The sequence below is a fragment of the Schistocerca piceifrons genome, chromosome 3, assembly GCF_021461385.2.
Source record: "Schistocerca piceifrons isolate TAMUIC-IGC-003096 chromosome 3, iqSchPice1.1, whole genome shotgun sequence".
NCBI lineage: Eukaryota > Metazoa > Arthropoda > Insecta > Orthoptera > Acrididae > Schistocerca > Schistocerca piceifrons.
In genome coordinates this window covers 879,525,358-879,538,055 of record NC_060140.1, presented here as the reverse complement: position 1 = coordinate 879,538,055, position 12,698 = coordinate 879,525,358, and the positions used below count along the sequence as shown (strand labels likewise).

The 12,698-nt window shown below is 45.9% G+C and overlaps 1 protein-coding gene across 1 annotated transcript in view; it reads left to right on the top strand.

The window, feature by feature from the left end:
* The window catches only part of LOC124789146, an 892,841-nt gene that overhangs the window by 584,109 nt on the left and 296,034 nt on the right, over positions 1-12,698 (top strand). The window contains exon 6 of the mRNA XM_047256440.1: positions 3,647-3,706. Coding sequence (XP_047112396.1) covers positions 3,647-3,706 — 60 coding nt within the window. The remainder of the gene's footprint in view (positions 1-3,646; positions 3,707-12,698) is intronic.

The window sequence follows — 12,698 nt, the reverse complement described above, 5'->3', positions numbered from 1 at the left end:
AAGAGAGTTTTCAATTTTATCGTAAGAATGCACTTTTTATTTATTTGATTCATTTTAAACCGTTTCCGCGCATTCAGTTCATTCAGTTCAAGTAAGAACGCATTTTATGTTCTGCCTTTAGCTCGACTTTAAACAATCATATCTCGACAGCGGATAAAGATTATTGGATTAAAAGAAAATCGTTTTGACTTTATCCACCGTCATGCAAGCTTGAATCGATTAGTACAAGTATAAACTATAGAACTAGCGACCTTCAAAAATATCAGAGAACAACGTGTTTGTTTTTTTTTTCGCGTAAAATCCAAACTGAGCAAGATTTTTTCAAATGGTTAAACCTACTTTAGACTAAGGTCCGATGCACCAGTCGACCAAAATTTGAACCATCAGTCTCGCTCCAGTCCGGAGTTATTTAAGCGTAAAATTCGAACTGTGCACATATAAATGGTGCCATTAACTGAGCATTGATTTCAGCCGAATTAAAATCTTGTGCAAAATATTCGCAAAATTTTGCCTTGGCATCACCTCCGGTTCGTCGTTCCAACCTTTATTAACATACTGTAACATAGCTACAGTAAGACCGATGACCGAATGGCTATATACATGGCAGATGGTGCGGGCTAAACCAAAAACTTATTTTTATCCTATCTTCGTAGCTCAAGTGGGAACCAAGAACCAAGAACTCCCCGCCCCCCTCCCCTCACCCTCCCCTCCTCCAAATGACGATACTGCGGGCGGTTGTTCATACGTATTAGTAACAGCACTTCCGTGCTACAACGTTTTTATTCTGCACCACCGACAGGTTTCGGTATTTTGTATCACCGTAAAGTGTACGCATGGCACAACGACATAGTTTCAAAAAACGGCGAAGTACATCAGATTTTTACGAGAAAATGGATCATCGGAATTAAAGCGGTCATTGGTTTACTCAAACGTTGATTCTTACAAGTTAGAATGAGAGAAAAAGTTGGCAATGTGATAGTGCCCGAAGAGCGCTGTGAAACAAAAGTGCCGGTCAGTGTTTTCAAGTATGCTACGGACGGCACTGGCTTGCAGAAGTGTAGCGTGTGGTTGCGCATTACTGCCTTCCCATTCCCGTTTCTCGGGCGTCAACACGTCGGTGGTGTAGTGCGTGGGAAGTGGAACAGATTTAAAACTAGAAGACCGCGAAAGCTGCTCAGCACCCGCCCTCGCGTGACAGTGGCGCTGGGACAGAAGACGGCCTTCCGCCTCGTCAGCAAAGCGCTCCCGTTCCGGGAACCGAGCTAAGGCGTCCGCTTTCAGCGGCGCTGTGCTGTGCTAGCCGGGTTCTGCTAGGCCGCGCCGTCATGGCTGTGGCTTCCCACGCTTTGACAGGTCGGAATGAGGAAGCGTCACTCCGACGTTCTCACCTTCCCAAGCTCAGCTCTGCGTTATTACTCAACACGACGCTGCCGCACGATTCCTGCCAAGTAACCATACAGCCTTCGATGAGTCCGCTGTTTACTTAGTGGGCTCGCCTCGAAGGGCCCAATAACCAAATGGGGCACGAAAATGCTTGTATATGGCTGCCTGCTTTTCTCATCGGTTTTCCTCTGTCCGTATAGAGCCAGATGTTGTGTTGCCTTCAGAACCAGAGGCACACTGGGCAGCTGGTTACATCATCTTAGTTGGAGCGCTTTCGCCCCCCCCCCCCCCCCCCCGCCCTGCAGTGACAATGTACTTGTGGCCCCCAAGTAACGGCCAGCAATCATTTTGGCACATAGTAGCAAAAAGTGCAGTTTAGATAGCAATTGTTTATGTAATGTAGTTCACATATTACTAATTTCGCAATCCTCTGATCATCCCGTACTCGGCATTTCATATTTCGTCACATGTCGTTACAGTCGGATTGATTTGATGATGGCATAAGCCGAAAATGTATGGAATACAGAAAACAAAATTATAGCGGTCTAGGCTGAAAGTATTAGCAAATATAGCTTCCAGTTCCGCTGTACCAGCTACCTTGTGCGTTGACAAAAATGGTTCAAATGGCTCTGAGCAGTATGGGACTTAACATCTGAGGTCATCAGTCGCCTAGAACTTAGAACTACTTAAACCTAACTAACCTAAGGACATCACACACATCCATGGCAGAGGCAGGATTTGAACGTGCGACCGTAGCGGTTGCGCGGTTCCGGACTGAAGCGCCTAAAACCGTTCTGCCACAACGGCCATCTGTACACTGACAGTTAACGGGCATCGACAATTATAGGAGAAAAAATTGCTGTTTAATTTAATTTTGATATAGCAGTTTATGTTGTTTCGGTACTCTCACTACTTTATTTTCTGATAAGACAAACTTCATTTAGCGGTAACTCGCAATAGTAATGTTGACAGACGTATAGTTCGCTGTTTTCCGCTCTGTGAGCGGCAAAAGTCTCAGAAAGTGATTTTTCCATTGGATTATTAAAGTGACTATAGAAATTAATAAACAAGTGTAGAGGCTACCTCAGTGACGCTACTTCGTCCACTCGAGGATCAAACGGGCACAATCCCGCAATTGCGTGCATTCGTCCTGTATTCAGACATTACTGAAAGATCTTGTTGAACACTTACGATGGACCGAGTACTTTTCATTAGGTGCTACCTCAGCGAAGCTTCAGATTGGCATATAACAAGCAAAACTTCATTTTAAATATTCGAATAGCATAACCAGAATTTCTGTGTCGTCATCGTCACTGCCGCCGCCACCACCACCACCACCACCACCACCACCACCACCACCACCACCATCATCATCATCATCAATAAAGATCCTCTCCAGACTTATTGTTCAAATGTGTGTGAAATCTTATGGGACTTAACTGCTAATGTCATCAGTCCCTAAGCTTACACACTACTTAACCTAAATTATCCTAAGGACAAACACACACACTCATGCCCGAGGGAGGACTCGAACCTCCGCCAGGACCAGCCGCACAGTTCATGACTGCAGCGCCAGACTTATTAATTGAGTATGGTCTTCAGCTGTTCGTATACGCGTTATTCATACATGTTTTACGGAAGCGCGCTCGGAAAACTTTTGACAGCACGTGACTTGCCAAGGTCAAGTACGAATGTGGATTTCTGCGCTGATTAGATCCGTACTCACTTGACACAACCGTCAGTGCGGTATCGGTCAACAATTGGGATAGTCCTGACCAGTCATCGGCTTTTGTTTTTGTATTTGTGTCGCTATACCACAGGCGATTAACATTTTCACCTAAATAAAGGCGTCCGTGTCCACTGTACTTGAGCCATCCATTGCTTTCTGTGTATCCATTAAGCTACAGTAAGATCAGTCATTTCTTGCAAGGGTATGGCGGGAGAGTTAGTTACTGGGCTCCAGGACTGTGTTTTAGTACTAGAGTGATGAGTAGTAAATGTGAGCGACGTTTACTGGGTGTACTGCTGTCAATTTTTTTTTTTTTAATTTGTGGTAAGGTCTTATGGGAGCAGACTGCTCAGATCATCGGTCCCTAAGCTTACACACTACCTAATTTAACTTAAATTAACTTACGCCAAGGACAACAAGCGCACCCATGCCAGAGGGAGGACTCGAACCTCCGACGGGGGTATCGCTGTCAGGTAGCCTTCTATTCAGGTAGCGGTCAAGCATTCTATACTGACGCTGGTCTTTTTGTTACAGGGAACCACTGAACGGGATTTCCGCCAGACGTGACACAGACGTCGACGCCGCCACTGTACGGTGAGTTGAGACCTCTATACTCACAGTTATTAGTTGGCTGGCCTGCTCTCCCCTGGAATAACAGTGTCGAGCCGTGGTTGACACTTCACATCCATAATCACGCAAGTCAAAAATTGCGTTTTAGCTTATTGACTTACTCTTCCCTGGAGCATGGAAATCGCTCCGGTTGAATGCTTAGGCCTGACCTCCTGAAATCGCTTTACTTCTTCTACAGCTGTCATAAGACTACTTCTCTGATCGCAGTCAATGTTTCGTAACTAGGCATAATAAATGCATCGACATAGACCATGTCCACATCACGAATGTGTGTGCTTGCGACAATTCTTGCGACAATTTTAGTGCTCTATATCACGTTCATCTTAGCGTGCGGTGGTCACTTGGTTAAAATAGGAAAACCCTCCAACTGCGCCTCTCTTCCCGAGACTGTCTGTGGACACGGATTTTACAGGTATGCGCACCGCTGTTCAACGGTGATGACAGCAAGTGCGATCCTAAGGAGAACATACCTGAAGTCGGTTAGAGTATGTGTACAACATACATCTGAGGATTGTGTTCGTAGCTCCTAAATCGATCATTACACAGTCAGCAGAAACTGAAGATAATTTTTGCAGTCAGAGGCAAATTTATCAATAATCTCAACTTACGTAAAAGGTTTTATGGGAAAATTTGCTCTTAACATATGCATTTCTGCGAACTTCATTGCCAAACTTAAGTCACCGAGACAGTAGTTCTGCTTTATTAGTCAGCTTTGATAAGAATTCATTATTCACGGAGGATTCTCTTTTAGAATATTTATTTCTTATTGGCAGAAGGTATGATAAAGAGGTTTCAGCTTTGTTCAAACATGTTCTGACCTCAGTTAATAATGAATTGTTGAACAGATTGATGGTGTCGTCAGGGACAGCCTTTTTTCTTCCTTAGTAACTAATTTCTTTGTGGAGGACTTCGAGCAAGAAACGCTGGAATCTACCAATTTGAAACACACAGCATTTTGGACAATTGCTGATGACACGGTTGTAATGCGGCCCCACGGTTGGATTAAATTGCGCGAGTTATAAATCACCTTACTTCCATCCATGAAAAAATTCTGTTCACAGTGGAAATTGAAAAAGAGGGATGCCTTGCATTTTTGGATGCGTTGGTTCGTCGCAAAGATGATGGCTTACTGGGACACGCAGTTTATTGGAAGGCGACCCATACGAACTTATATTTACTTGTAAATAGTTGCCACTACCCTTTTTAGACGATGAATGTTCTGAGAACTTTAGTTGACTGAGCACATAACGTTTCTGACGAGAGCAGTCTGAACGGTTAGCAGAATTAAGTGAGTTTTAGAAGCAACCGATTATTCTCCATAATAGATACGTACGCTGCGGATAGAACCTAAGGTGGACATAACGGACGAGAAAGAAGACAGCGAGGGACACTTACATCCCAGGCTTTCCTGCCATCCGTGGGACGACTGTCATCAAAAATAGGTCGGATTCTCACCGAGCACAAAGTTAAAGTGAGTTTTCGCCCTCCACCGAAGACAGCAGTACTTTTGGTTACTGTCAAAGATGACATGCTCCACAAGAATGAGGTTTTACAAGACCTCCCGCAAATGTGTCCTTTCGAACATCGGGCAGAGGACTTGCACAGTCGATGAAAGATGCATGAACAACCAGAGATACGCCGTGCTCTTTCACCCCAATAAATGGGCTCTGACTGAGCACTGCATCAACACCGGTCACGTTATGCGGTGTAAGAATGTCGAAATACTAACGTCGACTTCATACTTTTGAGACTCGATGGTGAAAGAAGCAGTTGAAATTCGTTTGGCGAAGAATTTAATTAATAAAGATAAAGGTTTCAGCCCGGACATACACACCTGGAAATGGAAAAAAGAACACATTGACACCGGTGTGTCAGACCCACCATACTTGCTCCGGACACTGCGAGAGGGCTGTACAAGCAATGATCACACGCACGGCACAGCGGACACACCAGGAACCGCGGTGTTGGCCGTCGAATGGCGCTAGCTGCGCAGCATTTGTGCACCGCCGCCGTCAGTGTGAGCCAGTTTGCCGTGGCATTCGGAGCTCCATCGCAGTCTTTAACACTGGTAGCATGCCGCGACAGCGTGGACGTGAACCGTATGTGCAGTTGACGGACTTTGAGCGAGGGCGTATAGTGGGCATGCGGGAGGCCGGGTGGACGTACCGCCGAATTGCTCAACACGTGGGGCGTGAGGTCTCCACAGTACATCGATGTTGTCGCCAGTGGTCGGCGGAAGGTGCACGTGCCCGTCGACCTGGGACCGGACCGCAGCGACGCACGGATGCACGCCAAGACCGTAGGATCCTACGCAGTGCCGTAGGGGACCGCACCGCCACTTCCCAGCAAATTAGGGACACTGTTGCTCCTGGGGTATCGGCGAGGACCATTCGCAACCGTCTCCATGAAGCTGGGCTACGGTCCCGCACACCGTTAGGCCGTCTTCCGCTCACGCCCCAACATCGTGCAGCCCGCCTCCAGTGGTGTCGCGACAGGCGTGAATGGAGGGACGAATGGAGACGTGTCGTCTTCAGCGATGAGAGTCGCTTCTGCCTTGGTGCCAATGATGGTCGTATGCGTGTTTGGCGCCGTGCAGGTGAGCGCCACAATCAGGACTGCATACGACCGAGGCACACAGGGCCAACACCCGGCATCATGGTGTGGGGAGCGATCTCCTACACTGGCCGTACACCACTGGTGATCGTCGAGGGGACACTGAATAGTGCACGGTACATCCAAACCGTCATCGAACCCATCGTTCTACCATTCCTAGACCGGCAAGGGAACTTGCTGTTCCAACAGGACAATGCACGTCCGCATGTATCCCGTGCCACCCAACGTGCTCTAGAAGGTGTAAGTCAACTACCCTGGCCAGCAAGATCTCCGGATCTGTCCCCCATTGAGCATGTTTGGGACTGGATGAAGCGTCGTCTCACGCGGTCTGCAGGTCCAGCCCGTACTCTGGTCCAACTGAGGCGCCAGGTGGAAATGGCATGGCAAGCCGTTCCACAGGACTACATCCAGCATCTCTACGATCGTCTCCATGGGAGAATAGCAGCCTGCATTGCTGCGAAAGGTGGATATACACTGTACTAGTGCCGACATTGTGCATGCTCTGTTGCCTGTGTCTATGTGCCTGTGGTTCTGTCAGTGTGATCATGTGATGTATCTGACCCCAGGAATGTGTCAATAAAGTTTCCCCTTCCTGGGACAATGAATTCACGGTGTTCTTATTTCAATTTCCAGGAGTGTATAATGGAACCCGGTGCTTTCTTTAATAAACTCGCAAAGACGTCGCTACAACGCAGCTCCTGACGATACTCCGATATCGCAGCATGGATCGACTGGGCAGCCACAGACTCAATTTATGCATACATCTTTGCCGTGGATGCGCTTGTGTATCTGTGGCTGCATGCACAGTGGCGCGGTCCGCGGATTTAAAAGGACGGAGCGAGTGCTGGGCCGTCTCCCGGCCAAAGGGTATACGGCGACATTTCAGGTGAAGAAAGAGGGTTTGCACGGATGGAAACCCTAAATTTAATGGAGCAACGATGAATAACATGAGCAATAGTTGCCTCTTCTGTTTGACTGTCACGAATTTCGTTGTGCAGGTTAGGAAAAAAATCAGACGGGCTCAGAGATCTGCTCTGTCTACCAGCATTCCTTCTTTCATTTACAGTCCGAATAGTGATTAATTGCGAGTTGATGCTTTCGAGTTAGCGGTAGTAATAGCCTGATGATATTAAAAACAATTGGATTGGATGATTCCCTGTCTTGTTAAGGGGACGAGTGTAGTCTTATGATTGCTAAACAGAATTCGATATTGAATCTTTTGCTGTGTACAGTTTTGAAACTTCGGGAGAGATTACAACTGTGACCTAGGCTGGGACTCAATCTGTGACATTTGTCTTTCACAGATAATGTCCTATGGAGTGATCTACACCCAGGCACGACGCATGAGCGGCTATTAGTGCTTCGTCTCGCTTCTACTTCCCAAATTTAGCAGAAGCTGGACTGGCACTACAGAAAGAAAGGCATATCACCGACAATTAGTTTTGCCACAATCTAGGGGTTATTTCCAGAATGTTTGCAACATGGTATGGAGGAGCGTTACTTTGAAAATTGCGAAGCAAGAGTTAGGTACTGGCTGTATTGAAGCAGCGGCAACTGTTTCTGAGTTTTCCTGGATAGCTCAGTTGGGAAGAACATTGCCAGCGAAAGGACAGGTTCTGAGTTCAGGTCCCAGTCCGACACATAGTTTTCATCTGCTGTAAATGTGAAGACATAAATCTTTTTAAATTGCGTCATTATTGTGGCTCAGCAGCGGTCCTGACCTTTAACTGAAGAGTGGTGTGATCTTTTACTCGAAGAGTAGTGTATTTATTTGTTACGACGAGATAAAACTACAGTCGTCCAGCCACAACTGTGGGTTTTTTTTACTGCTCTGGAACATAGATCATTGTAACTACAATATATGAAATAGTAGTTCACTTTAACACAAAAAAATTTACGTAACTTGATTCAGTCCTTTGCCATAAGAGTGCTCGATAATTTACAACTACCATTGACTATTAAAGCATCGCTCTTTGCATATAGTTACACCTCTTCTCTTGAAGTACAATGTTCAACATCTACAAAAGTACATTTCCATCTGAGATTTGAATAACTCTTTAGTTCTACTTGATGATGTTGACTGTTTTAGCCGAGGTCACGAACTGGAGCGAACGCTTCCATGCTCGGCTCCATATTGACCTCCGTGCGAGGGCACTGCAGTGCTGAAAGAGAAGTATTGTCTTGTTCAACCTGTCGCATTCGTCGTTGCGGATTGCAACAAGATACCGCCAATGTCTGTGGTATCGATGTGCACTGCCGACTTTGATATGCGTCCGTGATCTCTGGACGACGCCACAGTATTGCAATTTTTTTATACTGGATCCTATGGTACATCTCTTTAGGGTTACTGGGTAACCAGGTGATATATGGAGATTCGCAGCTACGAATAAAGCATATCAGTGTGGAGGACGTACCGTAAGTGGGAGTTTAAATAGCAGCGCGGCAGTAAACCCTACAGGAAATGAATAAAATTGCTTTTACACGAACAGGGAGGCCGAAGTCCACATACAGAAGCTGTTTGTGTGTTAGACACGTGTTGTTTTCTGAAACGAAGTATTTTCGCACGCAGAGAGCGCACTAACTCATCTGAGTCACCGAGGAGACTGGGTATTGCTTACAGGACCTGGCTGTGTGTGTGCGTGTGGCCGTATAGGGCGGCGGCGCCCGGCGTGCCCTTTCTGGGCTGGGACCTTGGAACGACGGCGACTCCCCGCATGTGACCCCCACAAGCCGAGCGATGCGCGTGGCGCAGACATCACGTCGCACCGGCCTTCCCTGTAAGGCCGCACGTTCAGCTGCATCTCAAACAGACAAACACGCCGCGGAAGCAAACACAGTGTGAGAAATTCTAAGTGGCAGCAAATTACCAACAAGAAAAATTTTGCGAAACGTACCATTCATCGCAACCCTCTGAATACTGAATAGAGCAAAGGCTAGCGCTGAAACCCCAGAAAAGTAATGACTTTATATCCAAAACGTTCCCGAGTAGGCCTAGACACTTAATTTGGATTTCCTATGGATCCACCCTATCCCCCTGAGGCTGTAGGCAAACAGAGCGTCACAACTCCCGTGCCATTCGAAGCATCTTCCGAAAATCTTACTTACGCGCGGTCCTAAAGGCGATCCCATTTACTCGTATGACAGTTGATACGTTTCCATAGCTGTTGTATATTTTAAATATCGAAAGTGTTCTATGACGCTGGAGAAAATCTACAAACAATAAAGTGCCTGGAATCGACTAGTAATTTAATAAGAATTAAAACTGATACAGTACCTATGTACTACACAGAATATACACGTACAGTACCAATTCGCAAATTGCAAATTTGTGGTAAGGACTATGGGAACAAACTGCTGAGGTCATCTGTTCCTAGGCTTACGCACTAAGTAATTTAACCTTAACTTACGCTAGGCACAACACACACACGCATGCCCGAGGGAGGAATCGAACCTCCGACGAGGCATACCATTCGCAGTCGGTAATAAAAATCCGATTTCAGCCACGTATACAGTACTGGCCATTAAAATTGCTACACCACGAAGATGACGTGCTACAGACGCGAAATTTAACCAACAGGAAGAAGATGCTGTGATATGCAAATGATTAGCTTTTCAGAGCATTCACACAAGGTTGGCACCGGTGGCGACACCTACAGTATACTGACATGAGGAAAGTTTCCAACCGATTTCTCATATACAAACAGCAGTTTACCGGCGTTGCCTGGTGAAACGTTGTTGTGATGCCTCGAATAAGGAGAAGAAATGCGTACCATCACGTTTCCGACTTTGATAAAGGTCGGATTGTAGCCTATCGCGATTGCGGTTTATCATAGCGCGACACTGCTGCTCTCGTTGGTCGAGATCTAATGACTGTTAGCAGAATATGGAATAGGTGGATTCAGCAGGGTAATACGGAACGCCGTCCTGGATCCCAACGGCCTCGTATCACGAGCAGTCGAAATGACAGGCATCTTATCCGCATGGCTGTAATTGATTGTGCAGCCACGTCTCGATCCCTGAGTCAACAGATGGGGACGTTTGCAAGACAACAACCGACTGCACGAACAGTTCGACGACGTTTGCAGCAGCATGGACTATCAGCTCGGAGACCATGGCTGCGGTTACAGACAGGGGCGCCTGCGATGGCGTAGTCAACGACGAACCTGTGTGCGCGAATGACAAAACTACCATTTTTTCGGATGAATCAAGGTTCTGTTTACAGCATCATGATGGTCGCATCCGTGTTTGGCGACATCGCGGTGAACGCACATTGGAAGCGTGTATTCGTCATCGCCATACGACATATCACCCGGCGTGTTGGTATGGGGTGCCATTGGTTACACGCCTCGGTCACCTCTTGTTCGCGTTGACGGCACTTTGAACAGATGTGTTACGACCCGTGGCTCTACCCTTCATTCGATCGCTGCGAAACCTTACTTTCCAGCAGGATAATGCACGACCGCGTGTTGCAGTTCCTGTACGGGCCTTTCTGGATACAGAAAATGTTCGACTGCTGCCCTGGCCTGCATATTCCCCAGACCGCTCACCAATTGAATACGTCTGGTCAATGGTGGCCGAACAACTGGCTCGTCACAATACGCCAGTCACTACACTTGATGAACTGTGGTATCGTGTTGAAGCTGCATGGGCAGCTGTGCCTGTACACGCCATCCAACCTCTGACTCAATGCCCACACGTATCAAGGCCGTTATTACGGCCAGAGGTGGTTGTTTTGGATACTGATTTCTCAGGATCTATGCACCCAAATTGCGTGAAAATATAATCACATGTCAGTTCTAGTATATTTGTGCAATGAATACCCGTTCATCATCTGCATTTCTTTTTGGTGTAACAATTGTAATGGCCAGTAGTGTATATTATTAAGTATGCACTCGTCACTTTGGAAAAACAATTACCGTATTTATTTAATACGCGACTTTGTTCGAACAAATTAGTAAAATTCCCATTATTTTACCTTCATTCGGAATCAATGTTTTTGCCTTTCCAAAAGCTTATTATGAACCAGTGCTTTCGTCTTGAAGTAATGAACATACTGATGTACTACTGTAGTACTGGCATGAATGGGTAACATAAAATTTACGTCGAGGCCTCTATTTAGTTTGCTGGTGTAATATTTTATACTCAGAATGTTGATGAAAAAAAGCGTGTTTCCCATTTTTCATCTTGTAATCTAAATAAATCATTTTGACAGTAAGCTTTAAAATGCGGCAGAAAAAACAATCAGTACCGTGCGATACGTTCAGTATCGATGACGTTCTTCGTAAATTATTGAGCTGTGTATCAATTTTAAGTTTGTAATCAGTGCCAAGTATGTTTTTTTTATTTTTTAGTTTGTGGTAAGGTCTTATGGGACCAAACTACTGAGGTCATGTGTCCCTAAGATTACGCACTATTTATTCTAACTTAAACTAACTTACGATAAGGATAACATACGCACCCATGCCCAAGGGAGGACTCCAAACCTCCGACGAGGGAAGCCGTGCGAACCGTGACAAGGCGCCCAAGACCGCGCGGCTACCCCGCGCGGCCGATTATGGTATCAAATCTGGCATTGAAACATCTGTACATGCGTTTGTCGTATTCGTACTAAAAGTAATACAGGGAAAATAACTCTCCAGTTTGAATTTCATGTCGAATGATTACTCCTCCGACAATAGCCGCTTTCTACCAGTGCTGTCACACGATAGACCCAGTGGTAACATTATTTACCTGCCAATATTTAGAAAAGGTTCTGTGACGTCACAGAAAACACTCTGAATGCTGCTAAGGGGGCTTCTTACATTCACAACTTCCGCAAGCGACACGATTTCGGGAATATTCATCCCATCCCCCTAAGACAGCAGAGCTTCCAAACATCTTCCACTACCTGTCACCATCACCATAGCGGCCTCTCGCACAGCAATTAACGCCCGTAAAATTACTCTCGGGATTGAATAATTCCTGCTCTGACAACCCGTTGCTACCGGCTTGGAGATGATGGTCATAATTTCGTCAGCATACACTGCCGTTGTTCTGATGTGGCTGCAGCAAACATAACAGTGATTCTGCATAAAAAGTCGGAGGAACCAATGCAAAATGTGCCTCTCCTTCTGCGCTATTTCCATAGTTTTAGTCTTACGTTTTTAGTTTCTTTTTTTAAATTTTTTTTCTATGTTTACCCCAATTCTCGTCATATACCTTAAATGAAAAGTCAGAAGGCCTGTGATAGGTATTCCACTTCTCTAGCTTCAATCGTAACTTACTTTCCCCTCGGCTGTGCGTAAAGACTGTTTTCTGTGCAGAAAGTTGCGTCAAATTCATTAACACTGAAAATTTATTCAGG